Below are 25,620 nucleotides of genomic sequence, written 5' to 3' on the forward strand. Positions count from 1 at the left end.
TTCTTGTGCCCACTCTTTTAAACTCATGACATGTGTCTTTTCCCAACTCATATTTAGATAATAATTGAGCAATTGGACACATGTCGTAAGTTTAAAAAATTAGACACAAAAATTGTGGTCGGCAAATTTGTTTCCATCTCACATACTTACAAGTTAGCAAGACTTGTTTGCCACACATAAGATTTTATGGCAGTTGTGACAAAATTGACTTTTAAATTTACTAAATACATCATCACAGTCGATTTTATTTAGATGATAGATTTCTAAAAGGGTGAGTCCATCAATGAAAATTTGACAATTCCCCAAAATGAAAGAAAACTTTATTTATTTTGCAAATGATTTTGTAATTATACATCTCGAATCTTGACTCTCAAAATGGTTCAATGCAATGGAAGAAATTCATCAATAGGAGAATTTAAATTTTGTAATGTGAAACCTCTTGCCCCCTTGGTGTCTGAAGCACCTCATCATGGACATTATCCAAATCTGAAGCTCGTTAAAAACATCTTTTTGACTCGTATCTCCCTTGAAGCTAATTTCCTAACTGATTTTGTAATGGTCATAGACTTGTAGCGTCTCTATGCTTAAGATCGAGTTCAACCCGTTGCGTTCTTCAGATCTTCTTGTCTTCCATCTTGTTATACTGACAATCTTCAACATGCGCATCTTTCTAGTCTATTTTTTTCCCTCCTAACCACGGTGGATTATTTTCACCTAAGTCATATGAATTCTCACAAAGTCATCCGATAATTATCGATTTCTAGTAAAATTTTGTTCATTGTTCATCTTGATCTTGTCTCGCACTGTCACATTATCGTATGATGCAAAGAATTATGGTATTAGTGTGTTTTCATTTTATTTATCCACTAGCCTCATAACACACTCCATGTGTGGAATTTTGCGTTTGTTTTTTCTAACATAAATTATGGAAAAATAAAATAAAATAAATAGTGGGTAGTTATCATATTGATAGTTATTATCTATTTTACAATTCTATATAGTGATCATGACTGTTTCCTTATTTTTCTCATTCTATAATTTCTTTTCACATTTATATATTACAAATTACAATTATATTGTTCGAAACAAGTCAGATATATTTTAAAGTTTAATAAATATCAAGTAATTTAAGTAGTTTAAAAATTTAGCCATCTAAGTTTCTTTCTTACTCTATTAATACAAGATTTTGACTATCATTAATGGCCTAAAAGTTAAAAAGAAATGAAGCAGAAAAACACAAAAATAAGTCACTACTCACAAGTGATTCTCACACGTATAAAAACCGCTTGGACTCCATTTCGGTGTTTTACGACTGGAGAAAAAACTGACAGCCACAAAACAGATAGACCGATCTCCTCCGATTCAAACTCGCCGCCTCCGCCACCATGAACGACACCGATGTCTCCAAGCAGATCCAGCAGATGGTGAGGTTCATCCGCCAAGAAGCCGAGGAAAAGGCCAACGAGATCTCCGTCTCCGCCGAAGAAGTAACTCCTCCCTCCTCTTTTGATTTCTGCAATTCTAAGTTGTAATTTAAGCTTGAGGTTCGATCCGTGTCTGTGAATTCGAGATTGGTCGTCTGATTGTGTTGGTTTTGCGCAGGAATTCAACATTGAGAAGCTGCAGCTCGTGGAGGCTGAGAAGAAGAAGATCAGGCAGGAGTATGAGAAGAAGGAGAAGCAAGTCGACGTCCGAAAGAAGATGTAAAACTTTCTTAAACCTTCATTATTATACTTGTGTTCACGATCCAGATTTATCTGATTGTTAAAATGTGGTTGAAACTGAGTGTTAGTGACTGTTAGGTTGTGTGGAATTGGTTGGGGAATATATGATTTTTGAGAGTTTTGGATTGCTTGAGTTGGTTAGCTTCTGTAATTATTTTGATCGAGAAGAATTTAGATTGGAAGAGTTGAAAGAGATTCCTATGGGGATGTTGTGTTGTCATGAGATGTGGATTTGGTGCTCAAGTATAGATTGTTGTTTTTGCTTAAATAGTTCTGGATCAAGTTGCAATGGGGTGGCTTGAGGACTTGATGGAACCTAGAGTTGAATTTTACTATCGAGTGTGGACAAAAATTTGGAATGTGAATTCATCTTGATTATAATGGGGTCTGTGTGATTTATTTTGGGGTTTGTGTGAATTGGACTGATGTGGGTGAGTAACAGGTTTTATTTATTGGCCTTTGCAGTGAGTACTCCATGCAGCTCAATGCTTCTCGTATCAAAGTTCTTCAAGCTCAAGATGATGTGGTCAGCACCATGAAGGATGCTGCATCCAAGGAGCTCTTGAATGTCAGCAAAGATCATCATAAATATGCAAAGCTTCTGAAGGATCTTATCATTCAGGTATGTAGACTTGTTATCTCAATATGCATGGCTTGTTATCTCAATATGCTTGCAGTTGCATAGTCAAACACATGTAATAGTTGATTTCAATATACATTTGATATTAGTGGCAATTGCTCAAGTTTGAACTTTGAAGTATCATTCATGGTCATGTTTCATATCATTCTACTGAGTATGCTTGCTTGAAGCCCGAATTTGTTGAGTTTACTCCAACTATTTGCTTTCATGGATAAATCAGTAATTATTATTCGTAACTAAAAACTTGTGATTTTGTTGCAGAGTTTGCTCAGGCTGAAAGAGCCTGCTGTTTTGTTGCGTTGTCGCAAGGATGACCTGCATCTGGTGGAGTCTGTTCTTGAAGCAGCAGCACAGGAATATGCGAAGAAAAGAGATGTTCATGCACCAGAGATCATTGTTGACCACACTGTCTATCTTCCACCTGCTCCCACCCATTATAATCCCCATGTTAATTCCTGGTAATCTCTTGGTCTGTCTTAATTTTATACCAAGTCATAGGCTGCGTCCATAATAGTACATTAAGACTGTATGAGTTGCAACTTTACTACCAATTATGAAGCGACTTGCAATTAGGATAAGATTTGATTTGGCTTGCTTATATGTAGCTTCTCAAACAATTCCTCTTATGATTGAAGAATCATGAATGTTAGAATCACTGATGAATATTTCCACTTTATCAGTTCTGGGGGTGTAGTCTTGGCTTCTCGAGATGGAAAGATTGTGTGTGAGAACACTCTCGATGCACGGTTGGATGTTGTATTTCGTAAAAAACTTCCTGAGGTATTTATCTCGCAATTTTGTTTACAACAATTACATGTACATGTAATCTTTTGGCTCAGTCTTTAGGATTGGACACTCATGCATAGATCACATGACTTGTGCTGATATATGTTATTGACCTCAGCGTTAAATATATACTTATCACGGTTTCTGGATCAACACTTGATCTGGGTTTTTGTTATTCTTTCTGCAGATCCGCAGAAGGCTCTTCGGCCAGGTTGTTGCATAATGGGAAGAATTGTACTGTGTTATACCCCAGGTTATGAGTCCCTAGCGTGGTCTTTGACCAAAGGATCTATTGTTCAGTTGTTATTTGCGTATTTCCAATTTACTTGTTCTCTGAATAACTTTTATATGTGGTAAAATAGTTTAGCTATCATTTTATATGGTGTTCATATGATCCGGAGCATGGCAATGTACTCATTCTTATCATTACAAATTTACAATGACATTAATAAAAGTTTGCAGCTGTAGTTTCACCGCAGTTTGTTTGTTGGTTTAATTTTCTTCCCTAGTTATAAAATTCTTATTGGTATTATTGCTCTTTAAAACTGGTTTGTGGGATGACATGTGACTGAGCCATATGTCTCCTCGTAGAATAATTGAATCTTGCAGACCTCATTTCCAGAGGATGCTGACTGGTGTTTTGTCGGGGACATAATCATGTACCATGGCCATTATAGTTAATTGTTATGACGCCAAATGACCATGTTACCTCTTATGAGTCTTGAAATCATCAATATCAGATTTTTTTGGACCCCTGCCTCCATCTATAAATTATTTCAGGCCAATATTGGTACATGTAGCGAAGAACCTCTCGTCAGAGACTCCCAGTGACATGGTGAAGCTCCAAATGCATCTTAATTCTGAAGCTAACCTTTTCTTTGGCACTTTCTGGAGAGGGGCTGGCTACCCTTTTTACTGGGTTGATACTCGACTGACCGGCCCTGGTTACACTAGCCGAGGCTGCCCCGATCCATACACGATATAGAAAGGTGCGACAACACTGGTGATGACAGATTGACAGGATAGAGAAAGCAGTCGCTTGGGTCTGCAAATCTGGTTGTACAATGGTTGATTTCAACTTTCAAGCAATAGGATTGTACTTAACCAGTTATTGTATATCGTGAGGCTATCAGTTATGTTGAATTTTAAAACCCTATGTAGAATGAGAATCTGAAAACAAACAAGGAGTGCAGACACGTGTACAAATAAAATGTAATTTATTGATAATCAAGCGCGGTGTTACAATCTTTGTGAACTCCTATGATTCTATCTCCGTATGTGATTTGGCTCAAGGGTGACATGCACTTGATCTTTAGAATTTGAGCTTGGATTTGGATTTGGATTTGATGAATAACGAGCAATTTGGCAGCTTGATGATTCTTCGTGACTTGGGAGACTTCGAGATTTCTCGAGAGTGATATTGCTCTCTTCTTCTCCAATGTCAAAAATCCTCCCTCTCTTTATGTTGAAAGTGGTATTTATAGTGTCAATAATATTCTATTTTATATAATATTTTAATGACACTAAAATAATAATATTTCTTTAGTTATATAATTAAATCGATATGTATTTTCTGATTAATTTAAAATTAGTTATGAGAATAATTAAATTAAATAAATTCAAATAATTGATTTAATTATAATCGTAAAGAAATTTATTAATTTAATCAAATGTCCGATTACCATTTCGATTGTCAATGACATTCAATTTCCAATTAAAGTCAGAATCACGTAGCTTTGATTACGATCATCCGTTTATGTGCTGACGCAAATTTTATTCGGGTCCATACTAACTCTGTTGACTTTTGGGTCACGTGTGCAATTTTGTCGGGTTCTTGGTCGATTTAATCATTTAATGAAAATAATTTACTTCATTAAATTTCTTGTATCTACACCCTCACTTAATTTAATTATAAGTCTTAAATTTTTTAATCAGAAACAAACGGTGCATGTGTTCAACCTAGATCAGATTACCTAATAAGTTAAGGCTTAATAGCCAATTTGCTACTCTAGGATTAAGCTTAGTGTTAATTTGCTACCCTAGCTTTTATTTTTGCCAATTTGCTACCTAAGGTTTTCATAATTAGTCAATTTGATACCTAAAGTATTAATTTTGTCAATTTGCTAATCCATGTTTCTAAAATTAACTATTTTTCTATCTTTTCATATCAAATTTTCAATTCTCCCTACCAAGTGACTTAATTTGAAAATCCAAATAAAAAAATTGGATTATCTTGAAAAGTCTAGAGAAGTAAATTTTGTTTAATGTTAACAAAGTGACAAAATTAATACTTAAGGTAGTAAATTGGCAAGTTATGTAAAGCTAGGGTAGTAAATTGACAGAAATAAAATCTAGGGTAACAAATTAACACTAAGGTGAATCCTAAGGTAGCAAATTAGCAATAATACCAAAGTTAACGAAATGTAACTTGGTTTGTAATTCCGTACACACTACACAACATGTTGAACTTTTGTTGTTTAAACTAAACGATCAATCAAAAAAGGGGTTTTGATTTCCTATTAATCTTGACTATGAATAGTTTTAGTAAGTAATTTACATCTCAGTTTTGTTCGCAGGGAAAAAGTATTGAGTCTTCCTCAACGTAACAGTTACCACTATCAATAAGGTAAAATCCACACTTTCCATTTTTCCTACTCAGCTTAGGACCGTTTTGGCTTTTCCTATATATATATATATATATATATATATATATATATATATATATATATAGTTTCTGTCCAAAGTGAAGCTTTACTCTAAAATTACAGAGTAAAGTTCTAATTTTAGCACTATTTTCGGTCAAATTTTTTCACCATAACATACCTAAAATATTTAGGTATGCTATTCAAGATCATCTATACAAAATTTCATCTAATTCGGACATCGTTAATGTATTAAAATTAGATTAAATGAATGAATGAATTAAAATTGTTCAACGTGAACCGTTCGTGTAAATCTCAATTTTGAAAGCTCAAACTATTATCAAATTAGATGAAACTTTATAGAGATGATCTTGAATAACATCCCTAAATATTGAATCGCTTATGGTGAAAAAAATTGACTGAAAAGTGTGCCAAAATTGGAACTTTACTCTGTAATTTCAGAATGAAGCTTCACTCTGGATAGAGATTATATATATATATATATATAAGCTAAAATAATCGTTATCATATTCATCAGTTGTTGAAGGTATGGCTACAGAGAGAGGTGTTCTGTGTAGAGTGAATCAATCTGAAAATAGAGTAGTAAAAGAATTGTCGAGGAGGCACTTTTGTGATCATATTGTCAAAAATTTGACGCAAGACTTAGTGATGCATATATGTCTATTAATATATATGGACCTACTTATAAATGACTGACCTCTTATAAAATTTATTTATAAGAGCTTCTGATGTAGTTGTCATTTTATATATCTATACAGAGAATGCTTAGTGCGATTACCAAACTAACTAGTCTTTCTAATATTTTTTGATTGATGGTTTTAATCTTTCTTGTTTTGGTAACAAACATATAGTGTGGTGCCCATTTGATGGACTACCGGGCAAGTACCAAATTACCGAAACCAATTATGGTTACGTTATTAGGTGCACGTTTGAGTACACACTGTAATTCTGTAGTGTGGAGACCAAATACCCGAATTCTTAAAAAACCCGAATCGACTCCAGTCTCCAGATTATCGGGTCAGCCCACACACTCTGTTTGTGTCTGATCTTCTCGACCCCCGGTGAACGTTTTCGAAGGTTTGCTGACCTAAACTCCTTTTCGCCGACCATATTATCCTGTTCAAACTGTAGTAAGTACAACCTTCGAAGGCTCCTAAACTTCATATTGCTTCATTCGAGTCTGTTTTATGTTCCTTGTGTTTTGTCTCCCACAGCTTCAGTTTTTTAGATTCTAATACTTTCTCAACTGCCATTAATCTCTTCTGTTCTGGGTTTACTTCCGCCTTCTAGAAATCTCATTCATTTAAGTTGGTTATTAATCTCCAGATATATAAATAAAGATTGGATTTTTAGGAAAAAGTCTCGACCTAAACTTCATGTGAATTGCTTAAAAGGGCAATCTGGGTTTATTGTTTGGTAGTTTTTCAGGCGATTCTAAAGATGCCCTTTTCCTGAAAATGCACTGATTACTTGGTCTACCGCGCAGAGATTGAAGTAGTTTGATATTTGACCTGAGACACTTATGAATGGCGTGGAGAGTGCTTAGCAAAAAGGTACCCTTTTGAGTTGCAAATGATTACGTATTTAATGTGGAGTTTAGTTCTTGTAAACATATACTCGCTCAAAGCTAATGCTGCAGCCCCCACTGAGAGTGTTATTCTTGGTTCACCTCGGTTCTGCGTTTATAGGATGATATAGTGCACGGATTTGTTGCTGATTTGGAGTTTTGGATTGTCTTATAATCTTGTTTCTTATTTGGCGGCACAGTGTTTTGAACATTTTGTTAGCTTAAGCTAGGATGGCTACTTAATACTCTTACATGAGATCAAAATAAAACACTCTTTTTCTTATTTCGTGAAAATAGAAGTTTCGAATAGTTGGGTGATGGATTTTCTTGGTGATGGCTCTGGTCTCGTTTTGGCTGCTTTGTTTTTTCACTTATAACATTGGCATGAATTTCTTGTTGCAGGGTGTTCGTGCCAGTCTAAATACTGATTTGACATCAAGACTACGAAGATGTGCTGTAGGATTTACTTCTATATCTGATGTTGATGTAGGTAGATCAGTTTCGTGCATGCCAGGTAAACTGAATTTGCACAAGTAAAAGTCTTCTTTTGTTGGTGTTTAGTATTGCATTTTAATTATATATTCTATATATTTATAGGTTTCTTTGCAATTCAATTTTCCTCGATAAATCTCTGATTTCATATCCAGATCATTTAAGTGGCGAATGCTTTTCAGAACTTGTTCCTATCATATTAACCACGTAGTTGTGCATAGTTTCATCTTCTGTTTAGAAGCGGATCAATTGTGAAACAAAATTTGTTTGGCTTGCATGTTACATATTGGAAATAATGCTGAATACTACCAAAAATATAATTCCATTCTCATATCCTTATTTTTGTGCCGCAGAACCCTCGTTCAATTTTAAGTCACAAATGCTTGGTTATGGTGATATATTCATACAAGACTCCCAAAAACGGTAAGTATGACCTGACTGTTTCTTTCTGGTTGTGTGCTTATATTCCTTGGGATCTAGGCTTATAATTGCAGTGATGTTTGTTAGGAAGGTTTTTTTTTGGTTGCAATTATGTTAATTGCAACCTTTTATAGTGGAAATTTTCTTGCATAGGTTCTATCATGGGGAGAATGATCAGTCGTTTGGTTTCAAACCTCCCAAGAGAGAAAAGTTTGCAAAGAGGGACAATAAGTCCCAGCCTCCTGTCGATGCTCCATATGTGCCTCCAAAACCTCAAAGAACTACCAAGGCCATGGTAGATAAGACAATTGAGATTTTTGAAGGTATGACAATAGATGAACTTGCGAAGCGCACTGGGAAGTTGACATCTGCTCTGCAAACCATTCTTACAAATGTTGGGGAAAAGGTTGAATCGGAGTTTGATACTCTCAGCATCGACATTGCAGAGCTGGTTGCTATGGTATATCACCTTTTAGCACTCACTACTATTATTGGGTTTTACTCTTAAGCAATGGCCTGTCTTTCATCTCACAGAAAAACATATTGTTCATATGCTTATTATGGAACCAACATGGCAAAGTGTGCTCGGAATATATACAAAATTGATCGTGATAATGTGCTTCCAAAGGCCACTTGTGTCTTCTCAGTGTTTTTGGGATAGGAGGACAAATGGGTTTGTTTTGTGATTTATCACATCATGCTAACAAATTTTATTTTTTTGCTGTTCCTGAAACTGTCTGCAGTACAGTAAAGATGTATTTTCCAGCACACCGATTGTTTGTTGTGACATTATCCATCGTTGAGCACCATATTTCATATTGCACATTTGTGCTTGAGTTAATACATGTTCTTTACAGTTTTCATCTCAGATACAACTTTGACTCGCTGCTCATACGTTTTTTCCTTTTAATGGCATCTGTGTACATGTCTTCTGCATTTTTGCCGTAAGAAACTTTACTGACTCTGCATGAATTTGTAGGAAGTTGGGGTCAGTGTGAGGAGGCTGCACTCCAGTGAAGGTACAGAAATTTTACAGCGGCCTCCAGTTGTAACAGTCATGGGACATGTTGACCATGGGAAAACTTCGCTTTTGGATGCTCTACGTCAGACAGCTGTGGCAGCCAAAGAAGCTGGTGGCATTACTCAGCATGTTGGTGCTTTTGTTGTTGGCATGACATCTGGAGCATCAATTACATTTCTGGACACCCCTGGTCATGCAGCATTTAGTGCCATGCGAGCTAGAGGGGCTGCTGTCACAGATATAGTTGTGCTTGTTGTAGCTGCAGATGATGGGGTGATGCCTCAGACTCTTGAAGCGATGGCCCATGCTAAATCAGCGAAAGTACCCATTGTTGTTGCAATTAACAAATGTGATAAACCAGCTGCTAATGCAGAAAAAGTAAGAATCCAGCTTGCATCGGAGGGTTTGCTTCTGGAGGATATGGGTGGGGATGTTCAGGTTGTTGAGGTTTCAGCTATGAAGAAGAGTGGATTAGATAATTTGGAGGAGGCTTTGCTTCTCCAGGCTGAGATGATGGATCTGAAAGCTCGTATTGATGGACCAGCTCAAGCTTATGTGGTAGAGGCAAGACTTGATAGAGGAAAGGGTCCATTGGTTACTGCAATAGTCAAAGCAGGAACTTTACTTTGTGGGAAATATGTGGTTGTGGGTTCTGAGTGGGGTAGAATCAGGGCTATTAGGGACATGGCAGGGAAATTGACGGAGCGGGCAACACCTGCAATGCCAGTTGAGATTGAAGGCCTGAAGGGGCTTCCTAGGGCTGGAGATGATATCATTGTTGTGGAAACTGAGGAGCGAGCTAGAATGCTTAGTGCAGGGAGGAAAAGGAAATTCGAGAAAGATAGGCTTATGAAAATTGCTGATGGGAGGGTAGAAGATCCAGAAATAGAACCATCAGATGAAGCACCCAAGCGGGTTGAATTGCCGGTAATAGTGAAAGGGGATGTGCAGGGTACTGTCCAAGCTGTAACAGATGCATTAGGGAGTTTAAATAGTCCCCAGGTATGCCACCAGATTATAAATGATTAAATGCCATATATATATATATGTATCCTCTCTTTGCATTCCTGGTTATGTGTTTAATCATTATCCGTTGGTTTGATTGGGGTTTTGTTTGGTGTCCGACTTTCGTGCAATAGTAGGAGAATTATTTTATTTACTTTTACTAAAATTCTTCTCCGTGCTGAAATGTACACTTTCTAAAATGTTTTCTGTTTTTCAAAACTGTACCTCTGTAATAGATACCTAGTTTTGTTTATACCAAGTCGGCTATCGTCTCTCTTTGTTTTTGACAACTGTACAATCTTTTTCTAGGTTTTTGTGAATGTAGTACATGTTGGTGTTGGGCCACTTTCTCAGTCTGACGTGGACTTGGCACAAGCCTGTGGTGCATGTATTATTGGTTTTAACATCAAGGCTCCACCCAGTTCAATCCGTTTGGCTGCATCTCGAGCCAATATCAAGGTACTGATGTCTTTTATCTCTCTATTATCCATTTTGAAAGTTTGTTTGGTCTACCCTTTTATCACGTATTGTAATTGACCTAGGAATTGAAACATGTGTTCTGTATATAATTTTGGCCTTGCACCATTGGAATTTAATTTCATATACCTATATTTATGATTTTTTTTGTCAATGGATTAGATAATGCAACACCGTGTGATCTATCGTCTTCTGGAGGACATTGGGAACTTTATAGTTGAGAAGGCCCCTGGGACTACTGAGACTAAGGTTGCTGGGGAAGCCGAGGTTCTAAGTATTTTTGAACTTAAAGGAAGGAGCAAGTCTAAGGGGCCTGATGTGAAGATTGCCGGATGCCGGGTGGTTGATGGTTTTGTCTCCAAATCAGCAACCCTGAGGCTTCTTAGGAGTGGGGAAGTTGTATTTGAGGGATCATGTGAATCGCTCAAGCGGGAGAAACAGGATGTGGACACGGTAAAGAAGGGGAGTGAGTGTGGACTGGTGATCCAAAATTGCTATGATTTTCAGGTTGGTGACATGGTTCAATGCTTGCAGCAAGTTATAAGGAAGCCCAAATTCATTTCATCGGAGAGTGGTGCTGTTCGGATAGAGTGTTGAAATACCTGAGCTTTTTTTCGATAGTAATATGCTGAAGTAGACGACCTAAAAACTTTGATTGTTTGCCCGGCAGCGCAGTGAGTAGATGACATTCTTGTACCTTTAGTCCATAAAAGCTTTGGACTACATTCTTGAACAGGTTAAGTTAAATTATTGGCGCCAATTTTGGGAGATTGCTGTGGATTCATCTGCTTCGAAACATCATACTAATAATTGATAATTCTGTATTACAATTGAGAAACTACTAATTATAAATACAACAAGGGTTGCAAAATGATGGAAATATAAGCCCTACTTCTGTTATCAGAAGCAATTCATTGATGGCCTATTCTTACACATGAGAAAATCATCTTGATCATGCACCCGTAAAAGTACGTTTCAGTTCAGCAGCACTACTGTGGAAAGTAGATATCAACGTTTTAACTAACATCGCCTCATGATCTAAACAAGTGAGCATCACAGTTAGATGGCCACATGTTTATATCATGTGTGTTATATGGTAAGCATTTTAGCATGTTTTACATGTTATATCATGTGTGTAATCGTTGTCTCATATGAAGGTTTGGTATATTCAATAGTACTTATATGACGTACTGTTGGGTAGAGAAGATACGGGCTTAAGGGTGCAGAGTTTATTGTTCTGCATCGCACAACTGGCCTAGTTGCCACCTCTATCATTTCTCCCTCTACATTCAATTATTGCAGATCTTCATCGTAGTAGGTCCAATCACTATAATAGATGATTGTAATTCATACAAGTTCAGATCATACATTTATAGAAAACCTATCTAATATGAACACAAAAATCAATTACTAAAACTACATAAATACAATATGTCCATAAGTCAATAAGTTGTTAAGCTAACAATTGCATAAGTAAAGAAGTTATTGAGCTAACACTCCTCTCAAGTTGGCGCATACACATCAATCATGCCCAATTTGTCAAGTGAGTCATAAAATGTCTTTTTTGAAACACATTTAGTTAATATATCTGCCAGCTGGTTTTGTGTAGGAACAAAAGGAAAGCTGATAATATTGACATCAAACTTTCTTTTATGAAGTGACGATCAACCTCAACATGTTTAGTGCGATCATGTTGTACCAGATTCTGTGAAATATCAATCGCTACCCGGTTGTTACAATACAATTTCATGGTAGTTTTTGGTTTGACACCTAAATCGCATAACATGTTTCTCAGCCACAGTAACTCACATAGAACATGAGTCATACCTCTATATTCAACTTCCGCACTAGACCGTGTCACCACCTTTTGTTTCTTGTTTTTCCATGTAAACAGATTACCTCCCATAAAGGTAAAGTAACCTGATGTCGATCTTCTATATGTAATACTTTCAGCCCAATCTGCATCTGTGAAGCCACAAACTTCAAAAACATTGTTGTGTTTAGAAAACATCACTCATCTTTCTGGAGCTGATTTCAAGTACCTTAAAATTCTCACAACAACATTAATGTGATCATCACTCAGATTATGCATGACCTGGCTTGCCACACTTACTGCATATGCAACATCTGGTCTGGTATGAGTCAAGTATATCAAGTACCCAACTAATCTCTGATGACGAGCTCGATCGATAGGAACTTGATCTGGATATTCTACTAAACGATGATTTTGCTCAATATGGGTGTCAAGAGGTGCACAGTCCAACATACTTGTCTCTGCTAGTAGATCAATGATGTACTTTCTCTGACATAGATAAATACCCTCACTCCCCCTGGCTATCTCAATGCTCAAGAAGTACTTGAGTGTACCTAGATCCTTCATATCAAACTTTGTGGCTGACGTGTTACTTTCTGGAGTATACACTCACCGCTAGTGATGTTTTCATATTTCTAGCAACTTTGCGTATTCTTCAGGAGCCAATTAGGCTAATCCCAGACGTCTTTGGAGCTTTTATTGAAGCCAAGGTTTCATTCTCTCGGATTGTGAAGTTCCTTGATGCACCAGAATTGGAGAACAGACATAGAAAAGACAGCTGCGGCAAGGAGGCTGACATGCCATTTTCATTAGAGCCTCTGAAATTTCATGGGATACAAATGCTACCAAGGCTACACTGAGGAAAATAAATTTAGTGGTTAAGCAAGGAGAAAAAGTAGCTATTTGTGGAGAGGTTGGTTCGGGAAAATCAACCCTTTTAGCTGCAATTCTTGGAGAGGTTCCACGCATCAATGGCATTGTAAGCAGTACGGAATATTTCCAAAAATATAAAAAGAAAAAGTAATAGGTTTTTGTTGTTTAAATCTACAGCTTGTGACTTGCTAATCGTACAGGTACAAGTATATGGCACGATATCATATGTCTCAATCTGCATGGATCCAAACAGGAACCATACAAGATAATATTTTGTTTCGGACTCCCATGGATCCCGTTAGATACAAAGAAACTCTTAGGATGTGTTCTCTCTCGTTAAGGACCTTGACATTCTTCCATTCGGAGATTTAACTCAGATAGGAGAAAGGGGTGTCAACCTAAGTGGTGGCCAGAAGCAGCGTATTCAACTTGCATGTGCATTGTATCAAAATGCTGAAGTCTACCTATTGGATGATCCTTTCAGTGCTGTTGATGCTCATACGCCACAAGCCTTTTCAATGTAACTATAGAGTATACTTCTCAACTAGTATAATTTTGTCTTTCAATTTGAAATTGTTTACTTTGATATCTGATGTGAGAGTTTTCCAGGAATATGTCATGGGAGCGGCAGAGAAGACAGTTTTGCTTGTTACAGACCAAGTCGACTTCCTTCTGGCTTTTAATTCAATATTGGTAATGTGTAAAATTTTCTGATTCTCAGCTTTTATTTCTACTATTCTTATGCTTTTGATATATTAGTTATTTGGATTTAATGATATACATTTTCCTATTCCATTCAATGATCTGTCTCATATATGAAGAGGTCAATTGATATTCTACTTTTTTCTTTTCTTCACAGTTCATGGATTGGGGAAAAATTTCAAGAGCAGCTCCTTATGACGAGTCACTGGCTTCTTCTCAACAGTTCCAAGACCTTGTCAATGCACACAATGACACTGGTTGTTCTGACAGGCAAGTTGAATATCCTTTTACTAGGAAACAAAATTTGGCTGCAGAAAAGATTGAGAAAGAAAGAACTGAAGTAGAGCTTAAAGAATCTTCAGGAGATCAATTGATCAAGAACGAAAAGAGAGAAACAGGAGACACTGGGTTCAAGCCATACATTCAGTATTTGAAGCATAGCAAGGGCTTTATACACTTCTCCTTATCAGTTCTTTTCTAGTTTATGTTCATTGTTGGGCAATTAATTCAGAATTATTGGTTGGTTTTGAATCTTCAGGATTATAGCGTGTCCAGAGTCAAACTCTTCACAGTTTATTCTGTGATCTTCTGTATTATGTCATTGTTTTTGCTTCCTCGCTCTTTTATGATAGTCAATTTAGGATGTGGAGCTTCAGAATCTATTTTCTCTGCATTACTGAACTCTCTTTTCCGAGCTCCAATGATGTTCTATGATTCAACACCTGTGGGGAGGATACTTAGTCGGGTAAGACTTGAGAGTTTCCAAAACAGAACTTAAATGAATCTGCATTTCAACTTACAGCAACCGAATGGAACTTCCTTATACATTTTCACTGTCTATTTCAGGTATCTACTGATATGAATATCATCGACCTTGAAGTAAGTTTAAAGTTAGCATTTTCTGCTGGGGTGATTGTTAGCGCTTCCAGCATATTTTTGGTATTGGTTGTTCTTGCTTGGCCACTCATATTTCTGATTGCACCTACAATTTATCTTACTCATCTGTTTCAGGTACTACACTATAATGACTATATAACCTTAGTTACAATCATAATATTGTCAATACACTTTTGCCTTCTCGAAATAGCTTGTGATGATTATGATCTTACTTTGCTTTCTTTTGTAACAACAGAATTACTACTTAGCTTCTGCAAAGGAGTTGATGCGAATGAATGGCACGGCTAAATCTGCAATTGCAAGCCAACTTTCTGAATCTATCGCTGGAGCCATGACAATCAGAGCCTTTGGACAGGAGAAACGACCCTACTCAAAAAACTTGGAACTTATTGATGCAAATTCTAGTGCTGCTTCAATAGTTTCTCAACAAATGAGTGGTTAACTGAACGTCTGGAATTGCTGTGTGCTATCATTCTCTCAGCCTCAGCCATCGTCATTACTTGGATTGATGCTTCTTCCTCTGGTTGGTAAAGATGAGCTTGCCACCATCCAATTTAGCCTCATTTGTAGCATACATGCATGATACATGTACATTCCTTCCTAAATCATCTGTTTATTCATAATACATGATTTAACGTTTTGCTTCATCCTGTGACAGGATTTTTTGGGATGATCTTATGGTCTCTCATTGAATGTATTATGTATATCTAGTACCTTCTGTCCAAATACAGTGCATGATAGGAAACTCAATCGTTTCTGTTGAAAGGGTAGAACAATACATGCATATTACCAGTGAATCTGCAGAAGTAATAGAAGACAACCGACCTGCACACAATTGGCCTGTTGTTGGCAAAGTGGAAATATGTGACCTAAAGGTTAGCGTGACAAAGAAACATTGTAAAATATTACTCTAAAGAAAATTAGAACATGATATGACCTTGGCTACCATCATGCAGGTAAGATATAGGCCAAATTCTCCGTGGTTTTTCGTGGGATCAATTGCATTATTGAGGGAGGGCACCAAGTTGGTATCGTTGGCCAAACTGGAAGTGGGAAGACAACTCATATCAGCGTTTTGTTTCGTCTGGTAGAGCCTACAGAGGGAAACGTTATTGTTGATGACTATGACATATGCATTATGCACCATTGGTATTCATGATTTAAGATCATGTCTGGGGATAATCCCACAAGAGCCAATCTTATTTGGTGGCTCTGTGAGATTCAACCTTGACCCTTTATCAGAACATACTGATCTTGAAATAAGGGAGGTAAAGTTTTTTCTGTTTTTGCATATGTTTTTTGATTCTATTGTATTTCACTTGTAAAGCTTAAAGTACATGAATAGCTTACTATGTTCTTTGGTTCTTGATATTTAAACTTTTGAATTGTACTTAAAGTACAATCTTAATATACTGTGCAAGTCTATATCCATAATCCGTATGTTTTATATCTCACATAAATCATCTGTGAATGTAGTGAGGGTTCTTGAAAAATGCCAGTTGCGAGAGGCCATTCAAGAAAAGGAAGAGGGCCTGTATTCCTTTGGTAAGTGCATATATAAGGGATTGTGTTTTCTAGGTGGTGCTTTTCAGCGTCACTGAAACCATAAATAAGAAATGATAATGCAGTTGTGCAAGATGGAACAAACTGGAGCACGGGACAGAGTCAACTATTCTGTTTAGGACATGCTTTACTCAAGAGGAGCCGAATACTTGTGCTTGATGAAGCCACTGCATCAATGGACAATGCAACAGACTTTATTCTCCAGAAAACTATAAGAAAGGAATTTGCAGACTGCACTGTAATAACAGTGGCCCATAGGATACCAACCGTGATGGACTGCACTAAGGTTCTTGCTATAAGTGACGGTAAGCACTCTATCCCCCTCCATAATGAAGAATGTACTCGCTTGTGGCAGTTATGTGATGCTAATTGTTAATATGCTAAATTTGCATCGACAGGACTATTAGTAGAGTGTGATGAGCCAACAAAGCTGATAAACAATGAGGGTTCACTGTTTGGGCAGCTTGTCAAAGAATACTGGTCTCGTTCTACCAATGCCATTATCCATTCAGAAGATTGATTGGGAAAGGTGATCACCTCTGGTACAGCTTGCACTATCTGGTTTTAAGCTTTTAAGATGTCATTGAGTTTTTGCCCCTTTTTTGGTCGAATCTGGGCAAGTGTTTAATAAGCTGTTGCAGTATTCATTCTATTTTTATTTGCTGAGAAGCATTCAAGATACAAACAGATGTTCAAGCTAGAGATTCTAATCTTCCGTTCGTAATAAAACTGGTTCATATCTTCAGAGCTTATGCGTCTCCCGCGAGTAGAGTAATTAATGAAATCAGTAGTAGCTCAAATCATGGTTACAAACAGCAAACAAAGTGTTCTGGAGCTTTTCAATGCAACTATGATTATAAGACAACTACATACTGTTACGGTCGGGAAACTCCGGTGAACCGATGAAGCTCTCAAATTACCTGTAAACCACAAACACACGGCGTTACGGGGTGAATACCGGATTGACCGGCCTTTAACACTCTGATGCCCAAGTCAATAAAGATAGACTAGGATAGGATGATAAGAGGCTTAGGAGACTTCACTCGGTGTAAAGAGGAAAAACGTATTTATAGAGATAAATAGGGTGTAACCAGTAAACTTAACAAACTGTCCTAGTTGGCTAATAATACCTGCAATGGTTTTTGAGCCAATCGGACCCTAAAACCACGAGCAATCCACTAAAAAACGTAGTGTTAACACATACACAAAGAGACATAGTAACTACAATAATTTTAAGAATAAGCATGACTCATGTGTAAGCTTTAGAGCTCTGGCATTAAAGAAAAGCTTTATGACAAAGGTTTGTAAAATAATGGTCTGTCACTATGTCACTAGTTATATGTCTGAAGATTTTCAGCAGCTTTTGTCTGTCACTAGTTTGCAAGTAAAAGTAGTACTTAGAACTCATGGTAATGTTGAAGACGAGGTTAACAATTCACATTATCAATCTTGAGCTAAGAAGAACGTATAATGTTCTGGGTAATACTGCTTCCCAAAAATGTTCTTAGTAAGACAATTATCTGGACAATTGGACAAATGCATATAATGTTCATGTGACCAATTGTAAACCCCTACTAATTTTTGGTGGTTTGCATAATTGCATTAGACCAAGACCAAAAAGTTAATTTATTTTTTTAACATTAACAGAATACCATGTATTAATCTCTTCATAAGTTTCACACCTCCACTTGATGTTTATAGTATTTTGCTACTCAGCAATTTCATGTTTCATAACTTTACAATTCCCTCGAACAGATTTTGGTACCTTGAAACTAGCTAATAGCTATAATGCTATATTCAGATGAAATGATCAGGTGAAGCTAGGTGTCGAAAACCATTCTCAGGAACCGGCTGAGTTCTTACGACTCCACCAGAAGGCATTTTGCTACCACAAACCCACCTATTTTCAAGAACCGAGTCATCTTCAGCATGTTCTTCCATATCTTGAAACTTCTTCCTCTTTCGATGTCTCATACATACCATCCCAAGATAACACCCCAAAATAGCTGTAAGAACTCCAAGGACAATCGCAACAACCCATGAATACCGCAGGATCGGTGGTTTCTTCATCACTGGAACGACAATTGAGAAATGACCTTGATCCCTAGTGTTACAAACACCAGGAGATCTCATTTCACTGAGGTAAACCGTCCCATTGGGAACAAATGATGCACATTTTGCCTTGGTGAGCATGCCTTCCTCTAATGTCAGATTCGGGAACTGAATCTTTATCGGCTTCCCCATTGTGTTTAGAGCAACCCTTCTGGCACTTTTTGAACTTGTATCTGTTGCATCATAAGCTAGAAAACCAACAACAGAGGTGAGAAATGAGTAACCTGGAAGACGGTAGAACCGAGATGACAGATTCCCCAAGTCCTGATACACCAACGCCAGTCTCTTCACATGAGGCATTGTCTTGGTTCTTGATGGGATATGAAAACATCCGATCTTTTCAGCACCTCTGTTCCACAGCCTCCTGCTTCGAAGCCCTACAACAAAGACTTCCACGCCGGATAGGTTAGCCGGTAAGACCGCCTTGTACACAGCACCGGTGTGAGGCCGGTGTTCCACAAGAGTCTTCAAGGCCACGTCTCTTGTAAACACATCTAAAGAGTCAGTAGTGCTGGAGTTGCAACACGAGCAGAAAAGAAATATGGAAAAAACCGAGATGAAAAACCAGCTCATATTGTGGACTCTGAACAATCCCCACACGACTAACCCAGACTTAAGTTTCCCAAACAATGCAGATGAACATAGATTTCTATGAGTATTCTGCTTGAAGGTTTAGGATTAAAGGGGTTCTCTATAATGACATGTTCTGGCAAAGATGATCAGCACGCTTCGTGGTCCCTGGAGAAAATAAGACTTTTGGAGCACCTTTCATCGAGTGTTCACTGTTTGGTGTGCTCTTGACTTTCCTCAAGCTAGGCCAAAAGGGCTGATAGATTTACAGTTATAGACGTTGGACTTAGTTCATGTAGGAGTGAGATCCAGTCGGATTTGGAAGGAGACCAGCTTTTAACTTGGGAGAATCCAATCCAAGTGATCATTTTAATTTTTAATGATGATAGATTTTCTGGTGAAAGAACATGGAACCTTGGCCTACACAGTGGAAAATTCATTTCGGTTAGCATAAACAAATGGTATATATAAAAGTTAAAAACAATGTCCAACTCTTTTGGTTACGAAAATTCAATGTCATTTTGGAGTATAGAGAAAAATCAATTGGCTTTTCTGTACGGATAGTTTGAAATTTATCATCAATCTATAGAGATTGAATTTTTTTTAAAAAAAAGAAATACACTAATGAGATTGAAAAATTTGTAGTAGAAATTGAGAAGTTTGAGCATGACTAGTTTGACATCACTACAATTTGCATCAAATCACAATTATGGAACCAATTTCAGTCCGAGATGAATTAGGATCTCTACCAAGTCAGCACTCGTTGATCAATCCAAAGTCCATTCTATAGTAGTAATTTAGAATCCAATGGAATTTTTTATGAACTACTTTGGGTGAAATTTGGAGGATTCACAAACATGAGCACAAACCTTCAGTACACGTGTTATGAATCTCAGGCAAAATGATACATATACACCACTATGATCCAAGAAATTAGATTCGGAATTCATGTTTGAAAACATTTTTTTCTCTTTTTTCAGAAAAAAAAATACAATCATTAAGGATTTTGAGAATTTGCCCAATGGTTATAAAAGCACCTAGGCGGACGCCTAGATAGGAAAAATAAAGCGCCTAGGTGGATGTTACGCGGCTTGTTAAAAATCCGATTATTGTCGTATGAAACGACATCGTTCTGTTTTGTTCCTAACTGTTTTCTAAACTTGGCCACCCGTGCGGTTACAACAGAAACAAGTTGAAAAGGTTTCTCCCTTATAACAGACCCGCTGTCCTTCTCTGTTCTCTCAATTCAAAACGTTCCGTTTTGATTTCCGGCGAGATGACGGAAGCCATGGTCCGGCAACTCTCCGACGATCCCCTGCAAACAATGCTTCCGGACTCAATGCCGTACTCCGAACCCGAACCCGACTTCATCTTCGCCTACAACGACCCCAATTTCTCCGACCGGGTTCTCAGGATCGAAATCATTCCGGACGCTTCGGACTCCCAATCGGACGGCGACGCTTGCGTCAGCATTTCTGATTGCGCGCGTAATAGGAAGAGGCGCAGGGCCGAGAGTACGACACAGAGTGGTAGCTCCTCTTTTTTTTTGTTTTCAAGTTTTCTTCTTCTTCTTCTTTTTTTTGTCACCAATTTGATGAAATTAGGGTTTTTTGTTTGGTTGGTTTTGATGAATTGAGGGGATGTGGGGAAAGGTTGCGGCTTTGGTGTTCTGTTTGGCTTAAAATTGTTGGGTGGAAAATGTTGAATTATTCTGTAGTGTCTGCACAAAACATGTAGAAGCTCCATTTTTGTGTTGTGTTCTGTGTTAGTTGTAACTTTGGTGGATTTTCAGAGTTTTTTATTCGAAAGGCTACCGCTTTTGGGATGGTTTGTATTAGTTTTTGTGTTTTGGTTGGGGTGTAGGGCAATGTTTGCGGTAATGTAACCTTTCTCAATGTGATTTTTCGTGATTATTACCAAGTTTTAGTTAGAGGATGCTATAGTCGAACGAAGAGTTAGTAGCTGTAGACTGCATTACCTATCAGGCTTAATTAATGGCCCCTTGTGTTTACAAAAAAAAAAAATGCTTTCTGTCTGGTTTTTTTTGTCATTCTGTCACATGTCTTGAATTTGAGTTTTATTACTGTTTAGGATATATATACAGGTATGTATATATCTTTGATTAATCTCAGCACGCGTTTCATGGTACTTTGCCTTTTTCAATAAAATTATGTTACTGAACTGGGATATTTTTGTGGTTTTTCTCTCAGCTGAGGACATATGTGTGGAATTTGAGGAGCAGGTCTTAGACTGTAACATGCTTGATACTGAGGATCTTGTGGTGTGTGATAATCAGGATGAGGATTCTGTGGCAATTATAGAGCCGCCTTCAGGTTCTCATATAAATTAGGTTTTCATACATCATCTTGGTCTGTCCGTTGTCTTTTATTGTTTCTTTTAAATCTATAAGTCTATGATGAAGACCCTAATATATCTGACTTGAAATTGTAATGGATACCGAGAACAAAAATTCGTTTTTATTTTTTCCAGGGACTAATAAACTGCTGTTTTGTTTGTAAATCTTTAAATTACGATTGGCATAGCCAAGCACATGGTTACATATCCTGATTTGCATGGACATCACAGTCTGCTATCTATTGGCTGCTGTAGTGTTTTATAGGTTAATATGAAATTGTTGACTGGTTGTGATATCATTTTGTAGATTCGCTATGCACTTCTGTCAATGATGAAGCTGGGGAAAGCAATGACTTGTTCTGGATCAGCGATTGCTCCACAGCTCTGAGGGTTGAAACCATACATATTAGTTCTGCGATATTGGCTGCCAAGAGTCCCTTTTTTTATAAGGTGAATGACATTGTGCAGTTGATTGCTGTTTGTTTTAGTGGCTGTCTCCAGTCACTCACTTGTTTGTCTTATGCCTCCCACAGTTGTTTACGACTGGGATGAAAAAATCAGAGTCAGATGAACGACAAGAAACTCTAAGAATTCATGAATCTGGTACTCTTTTGCTTAAGTTAGATTATCAGCTAATGAAATATGTTGATTTATCTTTATCAGGAATTTCGCAAAATGTAACTGTTATTTCCCAACAAAAATAGAGTTTAACATATACAAGCCTTTCTAACTGTATTTACATCTTCTGATCCTTCTGCAGAAGAAGCTGCCTTCATGGACCTTCTTAATTTCATGTATAGTAATACTTTGTCCACAACAACAGCATCTTCATTGTTGGACGTGCTAAAGGCTGCTGACAAATTTGCGGTTGCATCTTGCATGAGATATTGCAGTTGGTTATTGGGACAATTGCCTATGACTTGTGATTCAGCCTTGCTTTATTTGGAACTTCCATTGAGCGTTCTGATGGTTGATGCAGTTCAACCACTTACAAATGCAGCAAGAAAGTTCCTTGCTATCCGCTACAGAGAACTAAGCAAGTGAGTTATATATATATATATATATATATATATATATATATATATGCAACTTCGTTTTTTTTAATTGATTCTTAATCATGTTTCATGTGCTGCAAACTTCTTTTTTTTTGAGTATTTTTGTCAATAATCCCTCTAATGTAGTTTTTCAGAGCCAATTTATTTCATGAACATGTAACAATATTTCGTCTTCCCTGTTGTCGAACATCAAATTTTTACTTATGGCCTGAACTTCAAAGCATTTGTTTTATCCACTTTTAATTTATTACTAGGCTACATAATCTGATATGTGGTTTACTCCATTTGTATATTCAGAAATATGATTGTTGAAGTGCTTCATTTCTTACCAGGTTTGTGGATGAGGTATTAAACTTGCCCCTTGCTGGTATCGAGGCTGTACTGTCTAGTGATGATCTCCATGTTGCATCAGAGGATGCTATTTTTGATCTGGTTCTGAAGTGGGCGCGGTTGCATTATCGAAATGTTGAAGATCGACGAGCAGTCATTGCTTCACGTCTTTCTCGCCTTATTCGTTTTCCTTTCATGTCCTGTCGTAAGCTTAGGAAGATTTTAAGCTGCAATGATTTTGATCCACAACTGGCATCAAAGATAGTGATTGAGGCTTTGTTTTATAAGTCTGATGCACCATACAGGCAGCGCTCCCTTGCTGTAGAGAATGCCATTGTGGAACGTTCCTACAAGTACAGGCCAGTGAAATTAGTAGATTTTGAATTACCTCGTCCACATTGTCTTGTTTACCTTGATCTGAAGCGCGAAGAGTGTGCACGCTTGTTTCCAGCTGGTCGGGTGTACTCACAGGCTTTTCACTTGGGTGGGCAGGGCTTTTTCTTGTCTGCCCATTGCAACATGGATCAGCAGAACTCCTTTCAGTGCTTGGGGCTGTTTTTAGGGATGCAAGAGAAGGGATCAGTTAGTTTTGCTGTTGACTATGAATTCCAAGTAAGGCAAAAGCCCGAGGAGGATTTTAAGATGAAATACAAAGGAACTTACACTTTCACTGGAGGGAAGGCTGTTGGGTATAGGAATCTTCTAAGTGTGCCCTGGACAACATTCATGGCCGATGACAGCGTTTACTTCATCAATTCTGTTCTCCATATCCGGGCTGAGCTCCACATCAGGCAATGACTCCTTCCTGGGACTGGTTAGGAAGAGTGAAAAATGCCTTACGTAATAACTTGTAGTTTAGATTACTAGCAGCCTTAGGTAACTTGTCGGAATCACAGACCGGGCAACTGTACTTGTTTCAAGTGATCCCTGTCAAGTTCTTGATACATAGATCCTGGTCGGTCTGTACTCGCACTTATAACTATTCAGGCCAAAAGAAATGAAAACGTAGGGTTAGTAAAAATCACATTTTCTTAATTATTATTGTCTCTATCAATGTTTTTCTTGTTTAGTCTTGCTTTCGATGGCTTCCAAATTAGAGTGAAAAGCTCCGACTATTCTTCTCTTGAGGAAGAACAAAGCAAAAACCTCAGCAGGTTCGTACTACGTGTACGTCTTTCTGTTATCAAAGCCACAATGTGTTGTAAAAATGAAAATCTCAAATTGAGTAATTATTTTGTGTAGTGTGACGTCAGTGGTGCGTCTTTCTATTTTGAATGCCACAAGCACATTATGGCTTGTAAAAATGAAAATCTTGTTCCGGGAGAAATATCATTCTACACTTGTGTGTCTCTTAGCCTAATAGGTTTCATGTTAGGAGATAGATTAGCATCTCTGTAATAGATTAGGACTCTGAATCCTACGAGATTGTGGTTTTTGTAATGCCTATATATAGGCCTTCATATCATTCAATAATACAATTAATTTCATCTTGCATCATGTTATCACGAACTTTGCCCTAAAAACCCTGAACTGTTAAAGCCCTAGAATTTTTTTTTCTCTCCACCGCCGGCCGCCTTAGCCTCCGGCATCCGGCATCTCCCTGTCGGCGCAGCCCCTGCCCACCGCTCCTGCTCGCCGCCGCTGCAGCCCTCTGCAGCCTCTGCCGGCCCTGCAACCCCCGCAACCTCATGCACGCAGCCCCGCAACCCCGCAGGGTCTCCTTCGCATTCGCTCCGTAAAAACATCTTTTTCCCCGCAAGTCCCCGCATCAAAGCATTCAAAATTGCTCCCCCCGCATATTCACGCAAGAAACGCGAACTTCACAAGCAAAGTCTTCGCTCAAGAGAAGCTACTCTCGTCTACAACAAACCTTTAAAGGTAAATTTTTCATAAACGTTCCCGCTTTTAAACGTATAGATATATTATATAGGGCGCTATTAGCCTTCTTCTTGTCCTTATTCCAACCTTTCTTATAACGCCGATGAGACTATAGAGGGATAGGTTTCCCTTCTTGGTCGATGTTTTCTGTGTGACGGTCCTGGGGAGTCACGATTGTTTTGAAAGGGAAGTTAATCGATTTTCGTGTGGTCGCCTGAGTGCACCACTGTTTTGGGTGCAATCGTGAGTATCGCCATTAGCATCAATTTTTCTTGTGACCATATACGTCACCCCTTCTAATTCCTATTATACTTGAATCTAATCGATTCCGTATTCGTTTTTGTAGATATCAACACCATCTCGACGGGAATTTGGCATTCTTGATCTAGAAGGAAATGAATACCACCACTGGGTTTCCGACATGGAGCTCGCTTTCGAGAGCCGAGGGATCAAAGGCATATTTGCGGACCCTCCTGCTGCTTTTCCACCCATGGCTAAGACTCAAACTCTCATCTTCATGAGACGTCACATCCATGCAACTCTCAAGAGGCAATACTTGAACGTAAAAGATCCTAAAGAATTATGGGACAAACTACGTTTGCGGTATAACAACGTTCATGATAAGCTTCTCCCTGAATTGATTATTAGATGGGATAACATCCATATATTGGACTATA

At 37.8% G+C, this 25,620-nt stretch overlaps 5 protein-coding genes across 6 annotated transcripts; 4 read left to right on the plus strand and 1 right to left on the minus strand.

The window, feature by feature from the left end:
• The first annotated feature begins 1,314 nt into the window (after nucleotides 1-1,314).
• LOC126794253 (V-type proton ATPase subunit E-like) lies at nucleotides 1,315-3,628 on the plus strand. The gene is made up of 6 exons (XM_050520920.1): nucleotides 1,315-1,487; nucleotides 1,603-1,703; nucleotides 2,190-2,346; nucleotides 2,626-2,822; nucleotides 3,045-3,144; nucleotides 3,338-3,628. Exons 1-6 carry the CDS (start codon nucleotides 1,386-1,388, stop codon nucleotides 3,371-3,373), a joined length of 693 nt encoding a protein of 230 aa, XP_050376877.1. The 5' UTR covers nucleotides 1,315-1,385; the 3' UTR covers nucleotides 3,374-3,628.
• Nucleotides 3,629-6,827: 3,199 nt separating this feature from the next.
• On the plus strand, nucleotides 6,828-11,563 carry LOC126793253 (uncharacterized). 2 transcript variants are annotated; one of them, XM_050519712.1, is made up of 8 exons: nucleotides 6,828-6,943; nucleotides 7,300-7,366; nucleotides 7,783-7,894; nucleotides 8,226-8,295; nucleotides 8,446-8,752; nucleotides 9,272-10,315; nucleotides 10,628-10,777; nucleotides 10,958-11,563. In XM_050519712.1, exons 2-8 carry the CDS (start codon nucleotides 7,340-7,342, stop codon nucleotides 11,390-11,392), a joined length of 2,145 nt encoding a protein of 714 aa, XP_050375669.1. In that variant the 5' UTR covers nucleotides 6,828-6,943; nucleotides 7,300-7,339; the 3' UTR covers nucleotides 11,393-11,563. The 2 variants fall into 2 exon arrangements, with proteins under 2 accessions (XP_050375669.1, XP_050375670.1); XM_050519713.1 differs by lacking the exon at nucleotides 7,300-7,366 and having other exon boundaries at nucleotides 6,850-6,943.
• A 1,635-nt stretch (nucleotides 11,564-13,198) lies between these two features.
• On the plus strand, nucleotides 13,199-17,163 carry LOC126793254 (ABC transporter C family member 10-like). Its single transcript, XM_050519714.1, is given in 18 exon segments — nucleotides 13,199-13,587; nucleotides 13,682-13,808; nucleotides 13,811-13,982; nucleotides 13,985-14,001; nucleotides 14,091-14,174; nucleotides 14,341-14,928; nucleotides 15,030-15,194; nucleotides 15,316-15,487; nucleotides 15,490-15,603; nucleotides 15,739-15,751; nucleotides 15,753-15,774; nucleotides 15,776-15,955; nucleotides 16,037-16,058; nucleotides 16,061-16,212; nucleotides 16,214-16,353; nucleotides 16,561-16,625; nucleotides 16,709-16,948; nucleotides 17,042-17,163. Coding segments are annotated over 18 exon segments (2,403 nt in total). The 5' UTR covers nucleotides 13,199-13,579.
• Nucleotides 17,164-18,440: 1,277 nt separating this feature from the next.
• On the minus strand, nucleotides 18,441-19,432 carry LOC126795404 (uncharacterized). Its single transcript, XM_050522245.1, has one exon. It carries the CDS (start codon nucleotides 19,326-19,328, stop codon nucleotides 18,441-18,443), a length of 888 nt encoding a protein of 295 aa, XP_050378202.1. The 5' UTR covers nucleotides 19,329-19,432.
• A 1,104-nt stretch (nucleotides 19,433-20,536) lies between these two features.
• Nucleotides 20,537-24,093, plus strand: LOC126793255 (BTB/POZ domain-containing protein POB1-like). Its single transcript, XM_050519715.1, has 6 exons — nucleotides 20,537-20,854; nucleotides 21,536-21,658; nucleotides 21,988-22,130; nucleotides 22,214-22,283; nucleotides 22,441-22,720; nucleotides 23,068-24,093. The coding sequence occupies exons 1-6, from the start codon at nucleotides 20,602-20,604 to the stop codon at nucleotides 23,861-23,863; spliced, it is 1,665 nt and encodes a 554-aa protein (XP_050375672.1). The 5' UTR covers nucleotides 20,537-20,601; the 3' UTR covers nucleotides 23,864-24,093.
• The last annotated feature ends 1,527 nt before the right edge of the window (nucleotides 24,094-25,620 follow it).

The sequence above is a fragment of the Argentina anserina genome, chromosome 5 (genome assembly GCF_933775445.1).
Source record: "Argentina anserina chromosome 5, drPotAnse1.1, whole genome shotgun sequence".
Classification (NCBI taxonomy): Eukaryota; Viridiplantae; Streptophyta; class Magnoliopsida; order Rosales; family Rosaceae; genus Argentina; species Argentina anserina.

Excerpts from the sequence above, each read along its gene's own strand:
- LOC126794253 (XM_050520920.1), top strand. The coding sequence starts at position 1,386 with ATGAACGACACCGATGTCTCCAAGCAGATCCAGCAGATGGTGAGGTTC. Across the intron at positions 1,488-1,602 it reads TCTCCGTCTCCGCCGAAGAA|GAATTCAACATTGAGAAGCT; the intron begins GTAACTCCTCCC and ends GGTTTTGCGCAG. Across the intron at positions 2,823-3,044 it reads AATCCCCATGTTAATTCCTG|TTCTGGGGGTGTAGTCTTGG; the intron begins GTAATCTCTTGG and ends CCACTTTATCAG.
- LOC126795404 (XM_050522245.1), bottom strand. The coding sequence starts at position 19,328 with ATGAGCTGGTTTTTCATCTCGGTTTTTTCCATATTTCTTTTCTGCTCG.
- LOC126793253 (XM_050519712.1), top strand. The coding sequence starts at position 7,340 with ATGGCGTGGAGAGTGCTTAGCAAAAAG. Across the intron at positions 7,367-7,782 it reads GGAGAGTGCTTAGCAAAAAG|GGTGTTCGTGCCAGTCTAAA; the intron begins GTACCCTTTTGA and ends TTCTTGTTGCAG. Across the intron at positions 7,895-8,225 it reads ATCAGTTTCGTGCATGCCAG|AACCCTCGTTCAATTTTAAG; the intron begins GTAAACTGAATT and ends TTTGTGCCGCAG.
- LOC126793255 (XM_050519715.1), top strand. The coding sequence starts at position 20,602 with ATGACGGAAGCCATGGTCCGGCAACTCTCCGACGATCCCCTGCAAACA. Across the intron at positions 21,659-21,987 it reads AATTATAGAGCCGCCTTCAG|ATTCGCTATGCACTTCTGTC; the intron begins GTTCTCATATAA and ends ATCATTTTGTAG. Across the intron at positions 22,721-23,067 it reads CGCTACAGAGAACTAAGCAA|GTTTGTGGATGAGGTATTAA; the intron begins GTGAGTTATATA and ends ATTTCTTACCAG.